Genomic DNA, 16821 nt, shown 5'->3' with positions numbered 1-16821 from the left:
ATATCCAAAAATGGTATGAATTTGTTTTTTCAAAATTTAACTTTTTTTTGAAAACTTTTAATTTTTTTTTTTTGGTTTATCTAAAAAATAAATGAAGATTTTAAATGTATCCTTGCATATTCTGTAAAGTAGTTCGTTGTTGATAGTCAAAGTCAAAAGTATGGTTTTGGGTTTGATGACTGATATTGCAGTCTTAAAAATAACGTAGAAGTTTAAAAAAAAAAAGAATCTTGAAGCCAAAAAAAAAGCCTTTCTAAAAATAATAATCATTTTACCACAGAAAATTTTCTCACGTTTTTAAGAGAACACTAAAAACAAAAAATATTTGGAAAATTTGGTTTTTGAACAGTTCTAAAGATTTTGCTATTTTACCATCAGTAATAAAATACTTAAAAATAAAATCCTACAACTAGAAGAATGAAGCTTTTACCTGCTTTCTATTTTGTCATGATACGATCATTTTTTACTGATGATGATTTACTGGTGATTTTCTATGGGCTGTATGCCCATAGAAAATCACTAAAAAAACGTTTATTTTTTGTTTCCTTAATTTTTTGGGCTACTGTAGTTAAGGCTGTAACTCGAGTAACAGACAGACAGAATTACCGGACCCACTTTTTTAATATTCTCCATCATCGTAATGTCATTGATTCTTATCTCGAGTTCGATTTTTTTTTTACTTGCTCTATAGGGCAAGTATTGGTTTCGTGTCGAAAAAAAATTTTGAGGTTTTAATCAAAACCAACATTACGATAATGGAGAATTCCAAAAAAGTGGGTCTCGCAATTCCTTCCGTGCGTCTGTGCGTCTGTACGTCCATCTGTACACATTTCCACAGCCTAAACGGGTGGACGGATTTTCTTCAAATTTGGTACAGATGATTTTTATGGAATTCTGAAAGTTGGTTTTTTTTTGTTTTTTTATATCTCGCTTAGAAAGTATACCTCCCATACAAATTTTTCAGTTCAAACCAAATAACTCAAAAACGGCTCTAACGATTTTGATTAAACTTTGCAGACGTAATATTTGAAGCAATTGCAATAAAACTGCATCGTTAGATATCTCAAAAAAGTCAAAAAAGTAAAGTATACCTCCCATACAAATTTTTCAAAATTTTGCCCTGAATGTCGGCTCTTTCCCAACATCAACAAAATTTCTTTAAATTTATATAGAGGCAGATCTTAAAATATACAAGTTAACTAACATAAAAGTGTTTTAAACTGCAAGAGCAAGTACGTGCGACCCCAGCATTTTATTTCAATAGGTACAGACATTGTTTTATTTGCAATAACATTTTCTTTTTTTGAAGTATTTAAGGTGCAATAAATATTTTTTTTAATGCAAATATTTTTCCTTTTTAATAGGTACACATTTTTTTTAATGCAAATTTTTTGTATGATCACAATACATAAATATTTTTTTGTAAATTTCAAATGCATTTTTTTTTAATTGGTATTTTTACATCCCTGGCTAAAAATACCGGGATGAAATACACAAAATTTTATAATATAGGTAGGTACTTGAGTAAATGGAGAAAGTCATTGGATGATACTTAAAGGCTTTTGTTATTTTTTTTTTTTTTGTTTGTGCAAAATGTATTGTGTAAGATGTTTTGTTCCACGTCAGTGTATCATATCATATCACCTGCTCATTGAGTACCTACCATATTCAATGAAAATTCTTTCTAATTCCATTCAAATTATAAAAAAAAAGAAAGAAAGATGAACAATATTTGAAATAAGAAAAATAAAAGAATGAATGCACCATTTTCACAAAACGACTTAATGGTTTTCTTTTGTCACTTTAAAGGACCGTAGCTAAATGCAGTGAAAATCGAATTCAACAGTTGTTCTTGTTTTCTTCCTCAATGACCAATGCGCACTTTTTTTTGTGAATCGAACCCTCACGTACAAAGTTTATCCCCCCAGGAAGCAAGGTAGATAACAATTGTTATCTCTCTCAATGCGATATAACGTATAACATGCAAACATATTCTCTTTTAACAGGATTACAAAACAAAAGCGCATTTAACGCCACTATACACGATCCCTGGAGGAATTCTAAGTATTGACGTGTTTCTCAAAGTGAAACCAATGGAATCTCTCCTGATGTGGTTTCCTGCCAACAAAAAAAGTATGACAAAAAAAAAAATTTTTAAATGAAATTGAAATACCTACTTCGTTCGCCCCGGTATGCATTTAATTTTTTGGAATTTATTCGCATTCCTATTGTTTGCATTAAAGTGCGTACCTGTGTTCTTATTCACTCGGAAACAATACACATGTACTTGACACATAACAAAAGGATCAAAATTTGAGTTTTTTTTTTTTTGTAGTTTTTGTTGTGCGGTAATTTCCATGAAAACCCTTAAAACTCAAGTGGACAGAGGGTTTGTTGGTTTGTAGGTCTCACACCTTAATAAAAGATTTTTTTTCGTGTTAAAGAGAAAATCAATCATTACAAATTTTTTGTTGCCTTTGGTTTGTTTTAACAGATAACAGGATGTAGCCGAATATTCATTCATTCGAATTTCGATTGGAGACTTATACATTGAGAGGCAAACAATTAAGGCTCTAAGGTCAATGTAATTCTTATTGTAGGTACAATTATTTTAGATTTTGGTATATTTTCTACATTCTCTATAGGTACAAGACATTTTTTTTTTAATAAACCGAGATATTTAACAAAACTTAAAATACGAAAGAGTGACTAAAAGGTGCATTTCGCAAGTGAGAAAAATCAAGCACAGAGAAAAATAGACCACATTAAATAGAACAAAAACAATAAGATTTCTATATGGTTTTCATCCAAGAAGGAAACCTTATTAAAACAATCGGGTTTTCCTTAGCTCCGTAAAGCTAGAACTGCAACCTTAAAATTTTTGAACCAAACTTGTCTAATTCGTTTGTCCACCGTTTGTCTACGGTCGTCCACCTAAAATTTTCGTTTTTTTATAGGAAGTCTAAAAAATGAGATATATATAACTGCAACTGCAATTGTTTGTTCACATCGAGTTCTATTTACATACCAAATTTTATCGTTCTTCAATCCTCCGTTTAGGAGATATTCAAAAAATTAATTTTGCACCGAAAAATTGAAATTCCCCTAAAATCCCGAAAAATCAATTTAAAAAAAAAAATCAAATTGCTGTTGTTTATCCACCACTGTGTACCTACTGGAAATTACAAAGTCCCCAAAAATTTCTTTTTTCAAAAATTCAAACGGCAATCGTTTATCGTTTGTCAACTTCGAGAAATGGATACAAACAAAAACTCACCGACTGTCCACTCTCCGTTTAGGTGATATTAAAAAAAAAACACAATTTGTATAGCAACTCTCATACAAAATATATTTTTTTCTAAAATGCCCAAAAATTACTTTTATTCAAGAATTCAAAAGGCAATCTTTTGTCCACCTCGAAAAACAAAATTTGTATTAAAAAATTCAAAGTCCCATAAAATCCCCAAACAAAATTTTTCCATTTTGGTATTCGTAAAGAACTCGAGGTGGACAAACGACAGAAATTTTATTTTTCAAAAAAAAGTAATTTTTGGGGATTTTATAGGGGACTTTGAATTTTTCAGTATAAATTTTGTTTTTTGAACATCTCCTAAACGTAGGGTGGACAAACGATGACTTTTTGTTTGTATGCATTTTTCGAGGTGTTTGAATGTTTGAAAAAAAATATTTTTTGGGGATTTTTGAAAAAATTATATTTTAAATGAGAGTTGCTATAAAAAAAATTCTTTTTGGAATAACTCCTAAACGGATGGTGGAAAAACGATAATTTTGGGTATACGTAAAGAACTCGAGGTGCACAATCGACAGCAGTTTGAGTTTTTGAAAAAAAAAAAAAAATTGATTTTTTGGAATTTTAGGGGAATTTCAATTTTTCAGTGCAAAAGCTGTGACACAGGTTAAACGCACATCATAAGGCTTAGAGGAATCGCCTATACTTTGATCCTTGAGCTTCTTGTTTGAATAGATAATAAATCTTTAGCATTTAGTGAATAATAAAAGAAATAGTACATAAAATTTACAAATTAAAAAAAAAAATTGTTACACTCATGAAACTTGACAAAAAGTTTGCTTTTGGGATAAGAACCAAGGATATAAAGGTCTATAAAAAAAAGTTGGGTGGAGGATTTTTTTTCGCGGACAAGAGGGAGGGGGTTCAGCTCAAAAATATAGTGAAAAAATTGTTTATCGAATATCATTATATGACACATGTTTCTAAGGTATTTTTGATGCTAATAGACCAGTGCCGATGCCTTCAAAAACATTAAAAAGTACAAAAAAATCATAGTAGGATGAAACCCATTGCAAAAGGAGGGGAATACGATAAGAATGAAAGGAAAAATAAATTACGGGCGAGTCGAGTTCGGGAAGTGGGTGGGTTGAGTTTTTAATGGTAAAAAATGGTATATCTCGATTTCCGGCAAAACTACAAATCCTAAAGAAAAAAGTTGTATGGCAAAGTTGTAGGTAATAAAAAGATCTACAACTTTTGTATCAACAATTTTTTCACGTAACCTCAAAATTTATGTGAAAAATTCAAAAAACCGAGTTTTTGGTTTTTTATTTTTATCTTTTGCAAAAACAAAAATTTTTCTACTAAATTTTTGTTGAAAACACACCTTATTATGTCCCAAATACACTGTAATTTATTTGATTTAAAATATTAATTTGTTTAAATTATTTTGAATGATTTCCAAAAAACACCCTATTTTTCAATCGAAAATTCACGTGTCAAAATATCAGCTTTTTTCAAAAAGTCGGTGGATATTTCGTTCGTTAAAATGTCTATTTTCTGATGGTGTAAAAAACATTTTACATTAGTATACTATAGAACATGTTCTAGTAAAATTAAAAAAATGAAAAAAGCTTGAATTCGAAAAAAAATTTTTATCATTGTTTACAATTTTGGCCTATTTATTCAAATTTACACTTTAATTACTCAAAAAACGTAAGATTAATCAATGTTACATGAAATCTTACGTTTTTTGAGTAATAATTAAATTTTGCAAAGAAAAAATTGCAAATAAAGACCTTATTTTTACCAAAACCAAAAACTACTAATTTTCTTATGTTTGCCGACAAGCTAATTCAGAGTTCATTCAAACCCAAAATTGTATTCAGTTTTGAATGACGACACTTATTTTAGTATTAGTCTTTTTGTATAATGTTTCTAACCTCAAATTTGTATGAGTCATTTAGTTGATTTTTATTATATTTATTATCTTAATTAATACTTTAAAACATCTAAAACTTTGAAAAATGAAACCAAATGAATATTTAAAGATTCATATTTAACTTGAATCCTTGAGAAGTTACCTAACCCGAATGATATTTCTCAGCACAGAATGACACATTTAAACCCCATTTAACTGATGACCATTATTTTGATAGCGGTCCAGGTAAATATTTTATTCCTGAATGGTCCCCACGAAATTATAAACTTACTCCAGATGATGACTCTTCTCCTATATACCTGGGACAGATTTTTTTAATTCCATTTCTCAAGTGGTAAAAAAAAAAAAATAAATAAATTCAACTCACTAGCAAACACTTTTACACCTTTATCAAGCCGGTGACCGGTCACAAGAGACCAGAATAACAATTAAAAAAAAAAAAAATAAATAACAACCATCATTGTGTCTGTGTATCTTATAGCACTCCAAGCCCGCGGCCACCACCGTCCGCAGAGAGCGACACAACTCTCGGGCTATCCAAACAAACACCTTGAAGGCTACAACTGATCCAAACTAAAAAAAAGTCAACAACAACAACGTCCAACAACATAAAATAGAAGGTGGAGTGTAGAAAAAAAAAAGAAAATAAGTTAAAGGACAAAGTGTAAGACGAGGAGGAGGACGATTACACACTAACAACAACAACAAAAAAGGAACAAAAAATAATACTACGTGACATAAACAGATTAAGAACGTCGTGATTCGAGAGTAATTTACGAACCAGCTACCGAAATACGTAAAGATGATTATCTTTTGAGAGCCTCGTCATTTTGACAGCACCAATAGCGCAGCCAGTAGCTGCTGCTGATGTTGGTTAAAGTTGAAGCCGCAGCAGCAGCAACACCGACTTCGGCTTCGGTTTCTTCTTCGGCTTTTTGGGATTTCTTCGATTTGGCTTTGCGCGATTTGGGTTTCGTTTCGACTTAGGTTTCGGTTTCTGTTTCGGTTTTTTTTTTTTCAGCTTGGTCTGACCGCGTGGTAAGTTGTTGGTTGTACTACAGATACCTACACTCAGATACAGAGTGTCGAGCGCGAGATACTTATTTTATTTTTGTGTTAAACCAAAACGGGTTATCAGATTATTTGTTTTGTTCCAACTCTATATAAACTACTCCTTCCCCCCCACACGCGCTTAACAATCTTTAAATACCAGTAGCCAGGCTTTAACACGACAACGACACGAGAGTAGAGTGTGGTGTTGTGTGCCGCACAAATCCAGAGCTAAAGAAAAATAAAAATTGTATCTAAAGGCAAACAAACCGAAGCAATGGATTTAAAAAAAAAAAAAAACGAATCCAAAAGATACATCATTTATTGTTGAGGCAGAGATAGGTTTTATGGTATTGTTATGAATGCCTAAGTACACATTGAATGCAGGATTTGAAATCAGGCGTATAATACCACGCCTCTACACGTGACTTCCCCACCTAGGTTTGTTTTTTTTTTTTATCGACCGACCGTGTGTTGCATTCAGTTGCTCTGTGAACGTTACCGTTAAATTAGAATATGCGTGCTTTGGTTTTGATTTGATTCAATACATTTTAATGCTTTGGCTTCCTTCTGGTCAAGATGTGGTTTGGAACGACAGTCAATAGCCAGTTAGAGAGGTGTTTAGAAATTAAAAAACACTTTAAAACTGTTTTGAGTGTGTGGGCTTACACATTATAAATGGGGTGGATATTATGATTAAGAACTTAAGCTTTATCGGTTGGAAATACAAAACAAAACGTTTGCAACCGGCTTCAAAAGTGTGTTTTACATAATTTAAGGGTTGGGCTAACGAAATAGATGAAAACAAGTTATTTATTATGGGTTTGGTTGAGATACAGTTTTAGGTTTGGTTTCCATCTTTACATTTTTAGTGATTTTGATTAGAACTTTCACGATAATAAGTACTACGAGATATTGTAATGTAAATTCTTAAAATTCTATTAACATACTCCTTTGTTTATGAAACACAAATATGAAACTATATACTCTATATATGGTTTATAAGAGTAAAAATGGTTAATAAGAATGATTTTTTATGAAGCTATTCCCCTGTACAAAATTTTAATATGTTGTTTCGTTGAAAAACTTAAACTTCATCAATTTAATCTTGTAGCTTAGATTGAACAAGATGAGAATATCTGGTCAACTACGACCGGAGATACCATCAGACGTCACAATATTCTATTTTGGAACGTGGAAGATATAATACTTTCTACTTTAGATTTGCAATCTGGAAAAATTCTAAATCCTACAAATATACCTAGGTATAGGCTTTTTTGCACATTTTGTATGCTTATTTATATTTTATTGGAGTGCCACAACAATTTTTTAAAAACTTATATTTTTACTTTTTTAGACCTCCAAACAATCTACAAAAATGAAATCGCCGCCGCCCTGTAACGACCTCTAAAAGTTAATGAAATCGAATACAATTTTATAGTAGAGTAACTAAAGCAAATTATTAGGGAACCCGGCCGAACAGCTTAGATTTTGATGATCTTTTTTTTTAAACGTCGGCAATTAAAAATACTTTAAAGTCTATAGATTAAAAATTGCCGGTGTTGCCGTATTGTTTTTTTTTTTTAATTAAAATTCATTTTTTTTTTAACAAAACCATTTTTTTTGCTTAAATTTCATAAAACAAATGATAGCAAAAGATTCTCTAGGTAATTTAAGGAAAATATATAAAAGGCAGTAAGGGACAATCTTCCATCGTTTAAGCGATAAATGCAATTTTCTAACATTCTGACCTCAAACATAAAACAACATCTACAATATTTTAAAATACATTTTTAAAAAGCCAGAAGCTCATTCTTATCTCTTAAATTTAAATCCACTAAATTTAATCAAGACTTTTTGAAAAAATGGTCATCAAACTCAGAATTAAAAAAAAATGTTATTAAAAATTAAAAATGACTTTTTTCCAAACTTTTTCTAATAAAATATGAATTTATTTTAAAAAATTTTTGGCCATAAATATTATCAGTTGAATTTCGAAGCAAAAAAGGTAAAATATATCACACTTTTGAAAAAATGAAAAATTGCTTCAATTTCAATGGTTTTTTTTTATTAAAAGTGAATGTTTGCATTGAAATAATTAATTTTCTCAAAGACTGTGGTAAATAGGAACTATAAATTTTTCCCATTTAACTTTCAACAGTAAGGGTTATTAAATGAATAAAAAATAATTTTATGTTTAGATGTTGAACTTTAAAAAAAAAATAAGTTACATTTTTTTCAAAACTTTTATTAAAAAAAGTTCTTCGAAAATGAAATACTACTTTTTAATTTTTTTCATAAACGGTAATACATATTGACATTTCCTTTTATAATTTAAAATCATAATAAATGTGGCCAAAAAAATTTGAAAATATTATATATTACAACCAAGTTTAAAAAACGACATGTTAAAATTTTTTCAATAATTTTTTTTTTTTCAAAAATCTAGGTTCAATTACCATTCTTTCAAAAGCCGTTCATTCAATTAACTTAATTTTAATTTTGCATATATGACTAAGCTTCTAGCTTTTAAAAAATGTATATTTGAATATTGCAGGAGTTGCCGTTGTGTTCAAATATTTTTTTTGTGTTTGAAGTCAATTAATAAGAAAATTGCATCTATCGCTTGAACAATGGAAGATTGTCCCCCACTCCCATATATTTTTTTTCCTTGAATTTCCTAGACAATCTTTTGGCATCAATTAATTTATGAAATTTAAGAAACATTTTTGAAAAAAATTTGTTTTTGTTCACAAAAATCTTCAATTAAATTTAAAAAATCAAAACGGCAACACCGGCAATTTTTAATCTATAGACTTTAAAGTATTTTTAATTGCCGACGTTTAAAAAAAAAGATCATCAAAATCTAAGCTGTTCGGCCGGGTTACCTAATATTGCCAATTTTTGAGCTTTAGTTACTCCACTATTTTGTTTTTTTAGACGCACCCTAATAACACCAATGTTGTTTTGGAAGTGGATATGAACTTTATTTACGCAGACAAATTGACACACTTTACGATTACACTTTTTTAGTTTAAAAACCTGGAATAGGTACAACAACCTTGCCTCATCGAGTGCCGTGCTAATTTCTTCTTGGTTGGAAGTTAGCAAAATTAATACGGTTGCCTAGTACAACGACATATCTATATTTTAACTTATTTGTTCAAAAATTAAATTTTTCAAAACTTTGAGTTTGAAAATTCATTTTTCAAAAAATATTTAACCCCTTGTAACCCAACATCGTAAATTTTAAAATTAATTATGTCAATGGAAAGGGCTTTAGCTATAATAAAACACTTATTTTTTTTTTAAATTCAATAAATTCATTATTTGCTTAGTTATTTCGAAATTTACGCAGTAAAAAAAAGTTTAAATAATTTATTTTTGTATATAAATGCAAATATTCAAACAAAAAGCTATCTAATATTTATTTTTAGGCGCATTCCTAAAATCCAAAAATAAAACCCCGTTAGTTTATGCACGAAAAATATTTTTTCTGATTTTCGTAGTTTTTAAATAAATTTGCTTGTTTTAAAAAAAAAAAACCAAACTTTCAACATTAACTGCCAATTAAAAACTATTGGTGCTTTTTATTAGAAATATGGCGCATTATTTCGATAAAGCAATTCTTAAAGATTATGTAAGAAGCTTTAAAAGAATAATACATAATATGTTTTTCACAGCTTTTGGGCGATCTTTTTCGGTTTGTTACAGAAATGTCACATGGGGCTACAAGGGGTTAAGTATCTATTATAGAATTAATTTATTTCGAAATCAAACAAAAGACAAAGTACTTTGCTTTTTAAAAAGGTATCACATGCTATAGTATAGTCGTTATTTTCTTAGCTATTTTTTTCTTTCTTAAGTTAATTTTTAAAATTGTCTATCCTGCCTAAACTGAGCCAAATAGATCCCCTTTTCACAATATTTTTTTTTGTTTCTTCTTGAAGCCACCATACGATTTAGCCTACTCGTACGCTGAAGAAGACACATATTTTGAAACACGGGAGCTCTATGATCCTTATTTAAATTAATTTTTTAATTTTAATTTAATTTTTTTCAGACTTCCATGAGAGAAAAATCCTGACGATTTGAACTACACTTTTTACGACCGACAAACTGAAGAAAAATCATGAAAAAATCTACTCCAATCAGTAAAGAAACTTGTCGGAAGTGTCGGCATGATTTTAACACATTACCTATACTTTTCTACCTAAATCTTAAAAAGGAATTATACATAATAATCGACGCACGCGACGATTTTAACTCAATTGCACATTTTGGGGAGCTGAGAAAAAACTGTTCAAGGATTGTCAATATAACTGAAACCACCATTTAAATTGTAGTTGCATCAAGTTTGACCAAAAAGGAAATCCGTTATTTTTTATTGGTTAATGTTGATAAGATATCGCATCAAGCTGTTCCCCACACAAGAATTATGGTATTGTTCATTGCACAGACTTTAAGACAGAAAGAATTAAGATTTTATTTTATCCGTGCAAAACGTTCTTTTGCCAGTTCCTTCGACTTATACTTGTTTTATTTAATCAACCAAGGTTATGCAATGCACCTTTTAGGAAATGTCTTTAAAAAATGTTCTTATCAATTTTGTGTTAGTCTTGCTTTACCAAAATTATTATTAATCAACCAATCGAAATCTTACTGTTTTGTATCAAAAGTTCAAATATAAACGATCTTAAAATCGGAACATTACCCTAATTTAATTTTTTGAAAGAACTAGTATTTTTTATGGAAAATCTCATGTAATGTCTATAACCCCAAATAAATTTAAATAAAAAAATTAGTACTTCAACACTACTTACCTCCCAATGACTAAACACTAATTGTGGCACTGCTAAACCGGATGTCTGCTTTCGAATTTCTTGTGCAAAATTAAACGATTCAATTACGGGAAGGTACGCCATTACCGAGAAATTTCCACTGCCTTGTGTTAAATCACCGGATACAATTTTTCCATGTCGTCGACCAATCACAGCATACATTTTACCTAGAATCAAAACATTTTTTTTTTTTAATGAGAAGCAATTATAAGAAAATTTTGAATTTATGTAAAAACTCCAACAAAAATCAATTATGAGGAGAAGTTTCAACCAAAAAATTTTGAAAATCAAATTCATAAAATACATTTATTAAAAGTCTGTTCATGTTGATTCTCATTATTTCAAGTGACATTTGCGTTATTTTTTTTTTTTTTTAATTTTAATTAAAAATAATTTTCAAATTTGAAAAAATTACTTTTTGACCTTGAAATCAGACCTCGAAATAAAAAGAAAGGTAGGCCTAAAAACTCCTGGTACAAGCAAATGCAAAAACACCAGCATTCAGTTGGCCTTAGAAATGGAACAATACAAAACCGGGAGGCTTGCCGCCGATTTCTGAGGTCAACCCGGCGAACCCCACAGGCGGATCACTAGTGTGAAGCAGATACGTGGGATAGTTATGATCCCCTCGACATCGAGATCATAACAGCGCCGAGAAAAAGGAAGAAGAAGAAATCAGACCTCTTTTTGAAATATTTTTTGTTTCGGTTATTTTTGTTACATACTTTTTTTTTTCTTACAAAAACAAACTTAAATTGACTTAGGGCCAATTTATTGAGCCTCCATTAAATTTTGAAATTTATCGCTTTAGTTAACGGCCTCGTTAAACTATTGTCGCCTTTAAGTATACATCATTAAAAATTCATTTAATTCACTCTTCTTTAGTTAAAGTTCTTACTTTTAATGGAAACTTTAAATTTAAAACTCTGTTAAAAATATCCTAGGGATTTTTTATTTTGTTTGAAAAATAATCTGTCAAAAGCTACAATTTTGTCAAATCAAATAGATTTGAATTGGAAGAAAAACCAAAAAACTATGACCCGTAAGTATTTTGCAGCTGAAAATGCCGGAAAATGCAAGAGATTAACGATATACCAGTGGTAACCAAAGAATGCTACAACCTACAATTGAAACCATGAGAAGAAGAAGGAGTTAAGTGAAATTTTTAATTTTTTCCATCGGTGTCAATATAACAACTTAAATTTAAGTGTTATCGGCGTTCATCTCGTGTCATTGGTTTAGAAGTAAGCTTTATATCTCTTCTTCTCATGGCTTCAATTGCAATGTTATGTATGTATTATGCAGCATCTCAAAAATGATTAGTTTTGAAGTGGAGAATATAATCTAGTAGATCTAGTATTATCTGTGCGAAGTAGACAAGAAATGCATTAATTTCTTTGAATTTTCTTCTTTTTTATGGTACAAATGCATGTGTGTATAACTGTATACCTACAAAAAATTCTAGTCTGGACTTTTTTCATAATTGTGATGTTTTTTTAATAATTCTTTAGCTCATTTGACATTTTTCAAATAAAATAATAATTCAAATAAAAAAAAATAAATGAAATGACATTTGACACTAATGGATAGTGAATAAATAGAAATTCTGTTTAAAACCTCCATTAGCTCTAAAAATCCCTCTTAAAAGGTCGAATTTGGTGTTTTAACTAAAACTACTTTTAAGTTTAATGCTCAATTAGTTAATGATGCCAAACTTCAAAAAAATCCTTAAAAGAGACTGAATTCAACGAAATTGGTTTTTAATTTTAAAATTCCCTTTTTTAATGGCGATTTAAGTTTAATGGAGAGTCCATAAATTGGGCCTAAGTCACCTTTTTAAAACTACCAATTTAAATTATTTTAGGTGTTCTAGCTTAAAACTACAAATTAGGTTCAAGAAGAGCTTTGATGTAATAAAAATTCTATATTCAGTGTTCAAATTAAGACAAAATAAAATTCTGTTCTAAAGCCATTTAACGCTGATAAGACACACCCAATGGTCATCATTATCATTTACAATATTACAAAGCAAAAGGAAGAGCACACCTAAAAAAATTTATAACTGGATTAAATTTCCATTTTGTTTATATGTATGTAAATAAAAAAAAAAAAACAATATTTATTTAAATTAAAATAAATAATAATCAATCATGCAAACCCACGTTGAATTTGTTTTTGTTTTTATTTTCAAATTTAAGTGGAATTCCGATACGCGTCCGAGAATTCCAATTTCCAATTGATTTTCTATTACAATGTATCTTCACACTTCAACACACTCATTCAACCGGAAAAATGTATTATTTACAATGTAATAACGGCTTATCTGTTTTTTTTTTTTGTTTTTCTTCTGCTTTTTTTATGAAATTATTATCTTGCGTGCGCATAGCATGGCATAAAGATGCGTGGTCGAAGTTTTTGGTACATTATCATGATGTGTTGAGGTTTAACATTTTAATGATCAATCTTGAGGAGACCACTGTTTTTATGGGTGATGTTGTTTTTGTTAGCCACAAATAACACAACAACAACTCAATAAGAGTGGTTGTGTGTTATGTAAGTTTATAACTTCCGTGTCAGAGGAACATCCGGTGGGATGAGAAGATGAAGAGGATGATTTTTTTTTTTGTTTTATAAATTTGAAAATGTTTCAAAGATGAGAAAAGGGTCAATGTTTATAGATACAATGTAGTTGCTACAGTTTTTGGTAGAAAAACACTTCTTGTTTTAAATTATATGCTTCAAATGTATATTTAAACTTTTTCTATCAATTAATTTTCGACTGCAAAAAGTTTTTAAGTCACAAAATTTTGTTTTCGGAATAATTTAAGATTCGAACTTTATGGATTAAAAATTTTGCAAATATTGTATGAATATAACATTTTAACGAAATGAGTTAAGTTTACCATTTTTGTAACAGTTTTAAAACTTTTTAAAGATTTTCTTTTGCCTTCTACATTTTTGTTCCTTGTATAATTTGCTTTTATGCAAATTTTTTACATAAAAGTTTTTATATGAGAAGTATTTGTCATTAATGGAACATAAATAAATTGTACGATGAATTTATAAATTTATTACAAAGCGTTCCCGGAATTGAAAAAAAAAGATACATGTATTAATTTGGATAATAAAATCAAGTAACGACTTTATGCACTAAAATGCACCATTTTAAAATCCTATACAAATTGTGCACTTTTATTAAGTTTAACCGTTATAATTTCGATTAGACTTCATATTTAAGGCCTTCTAGTAGACCTTCTGTCTACAAAAATCTAAAAGTATAAAATACCACATTATTCAATTCATTATTAGGGCGTAGGTATAAACGAAAATGACGTTTTCAACATTATTATTTTTAATATTTTGCTCACAATTTAAAACGAAATATTTATCACACAATGTCGTATTGAATATACGTGCCAACAAATTTGAACATTTAACAATATTCCATGAAAGATTCATATCAAATTTTATGGACTAAGCTCTCAATAAGCATATTGGTTACATTTTTGCAACTCGATTTTTTTTTTTTAAATATTTTTGTTTAAAGTTTTCTTTATTTAAATTTTCCAGAAAAACGTGTATCAAACCTAATTAATTTGGGCTCGGTCAGTTTAAAAATTACTTTGGTTCTTTTCTAGGATATTTTTTGTTTGTTTTGCTTATGAAATGCGTTTTAAATGGTACCTATATTTGAAAAAATGCATTATAAGTAATATTTTTCGGTTCAATAAGTAAAATAAAAAAAATGAGACAAATTAAAAGCAAACATTTTTATGAGTTCGCATGTATTTTTATGTATGCATAATTTAAAACCTAGAGCTTCTGGAGAAGAAAAAATGTAGTTTTTTGAATTAGGTTAACAACAGTCTAGAAATAATATAAATTCACCACTTCATTCAGATCAGAAAAACGCATCGTGAAAGGTTGAAATGATATGAAATCGATTGACGTTTATAAGGATCAAGAAAATTATTTTATTTTGCAAGTCCTATTTTTACCAACTTCCAAAAAGAAGGAGATATTTTATGTTTGTTACCTCATAACTTTAGACTGAGTGAACTAATTTTAATAATTCTTTTTATCTTGATCCATGGAGGTTGGTTTTGTTTTTTTTTTTTTTTGAAAAAAATTATTACACAGGTCGACAAAAATAAAAATATTTTTTGTGCTTGGGTTTAATTTGCACTTTTTGGGTTCATGGTAAACCAAAACAATAGATAATCACCCTTTCCCCTCCTAAGATTTCCTTTTGTAGTGTTGGAAGCAAAAATACAATTTTCATACCTTGTGAGCCTAACTCGAGTCTTATGATCTATAGTGCAAGAACCGTGCATTGTACAAAAAAAACTGTGAAGGTATAAAATGTGGATAATTTAAAGCTCTACATTTTTGCAATAGCACTTTATTCAACTTAAATTATAAGTTATGATGAATACAAGGGTTTTTTGTTCCGAAAAACTTTGTTTTGTTGAGTTAAAACTGTAATATTTATTTATCTAACTTCAATTTTGGAAACTTTTATACTTTTTTTTGAAAACTGCAATACCGGGACAAGTTTTAAAAATAATAAACCAGAGTCGCACAATACAAATTTTTTTGCTCTTGTTGCTCTTTTTCGAAATTTCGCAAGAACTGTAAGTATTTGGGATGAACAAGTTACCAAATTCTGAGAGATCTTAAGTTAGCCTATTAGCCAATTTCGTTTAATCCATTACTTTTTAGACCCCCTGTATATGCAACAAAATAATAAAAAAAAAAACTATGCAACAAAATTAATTTAACTTTTCAATAAATAAAGAATTTCAATATGATCTAGATTGGCTACAGTTTGGATACAGTTATTTGTGTAAGCAGTTATTTTTGTATAATAAAAATACCATCAGAGTGAATTACTTTTACCATAAATATTGAAAATAGAAGGTATCAAATAATGCCTCAAGCTCCCATTTAACAAAAATTCCAAAAAAAAACGAAAATTTCGATTTAATTTTTCTTTTTTCTTCTTAAATTTCCTTTTTTTATTTTTCTGAATATGAATATGAAAACAGCATTAAAATGAAGAAAACAAAAATCAGCCAAAACGGGTAAGACGTTCTCGAGTTTTTTCCAAAATTACGCAAGACAATTTTTTGTAAAAGACAGATTTACTTGAATACTGGAAATTGCTCTGCTTACTTTAAAAGCAAATTAAAAAAAAAAAAAATATATATATATTTTCCATATGAGTATCAATATATGTATCTATCATAATTTCATAGTCACAACCCAAGCACAAATTTCGTGTTTTTGATCGTAATTGTACAGAAAAAAAAATTGGTAGGTACATCGCTTAAGTTATTATTATTAAGAGAATTTGTCGAAAATCAAAACACTTTTCGTTCGCACCTGCAAAATTCACCTTATGACCGCCATTTCGGAATTAAAAATTTGCTGTAGGTAGGTATTCTTCGATTCTCCTATTTTGGAATATACCATATCTCACCTTAGAATCGAAAAACGGAGGCGTGTAAAGCATTCTACATTCGGGTAGTGCGGCTCAAGATTGGACTCGTTTGGTTTGGCTAAATTGTTTGAGTTGAGGAATGTTACTCAGTTTTTTATTCCTCATTGGACAGTGATGTCAAGATCAGAATTTAATGAGTTCACCATTTGTAACCGTTCAAAGTCGACAGAGAACGAATATGAAAAATTGTCTGTAATTTTGGTCTGTAAAATGTATCTTTTTTTTCTCCTTCAAT

At 29.2% G+C, this 16821-nt stretch overlaps 1 protein-coding gene across 1 annotated transcript in view; it reads right to left on the bottom strand.

Moving 5' to 3' along the window:
* LOC129910949 (elongation factor-like GTPase 1) overlaps positions 1–16821 on the bottom strand; it is a 211732-nt gene that overhangs the window by 1000 nt on the left and 193911 nt on the right. Inside the window, exon 11 of the mRNA XM_055988555.1 lies at positions 11066–11250. Within this exon, the coding sequence (XP_055844530.1) occupies positions 11066–11250 (185 nt within the window). The remainder of the gene's footprint in view (positions 1–11065; positions 11251–16821) is intronic.

Source organism: Episyrphus balteatus, chromosome 2 (assembly GCF_945859705.1).
Source record: "Episyrphus balteatus chromosome 2, idEpiBalt1.1, whole genome shotgun sequence".
Classification (NCBI taxonomy): Eukaryota; Metazoa; Arthropoda; class Insecta; order Diptera; family Syrphidae; genus Episyrphus; species Episyrphus balteatus.
The sequence above is the reverse complement of the archived record's forward strand: the minus strand, read 5'-3'. Positions and strand labels throughout refer to the sequence as shown.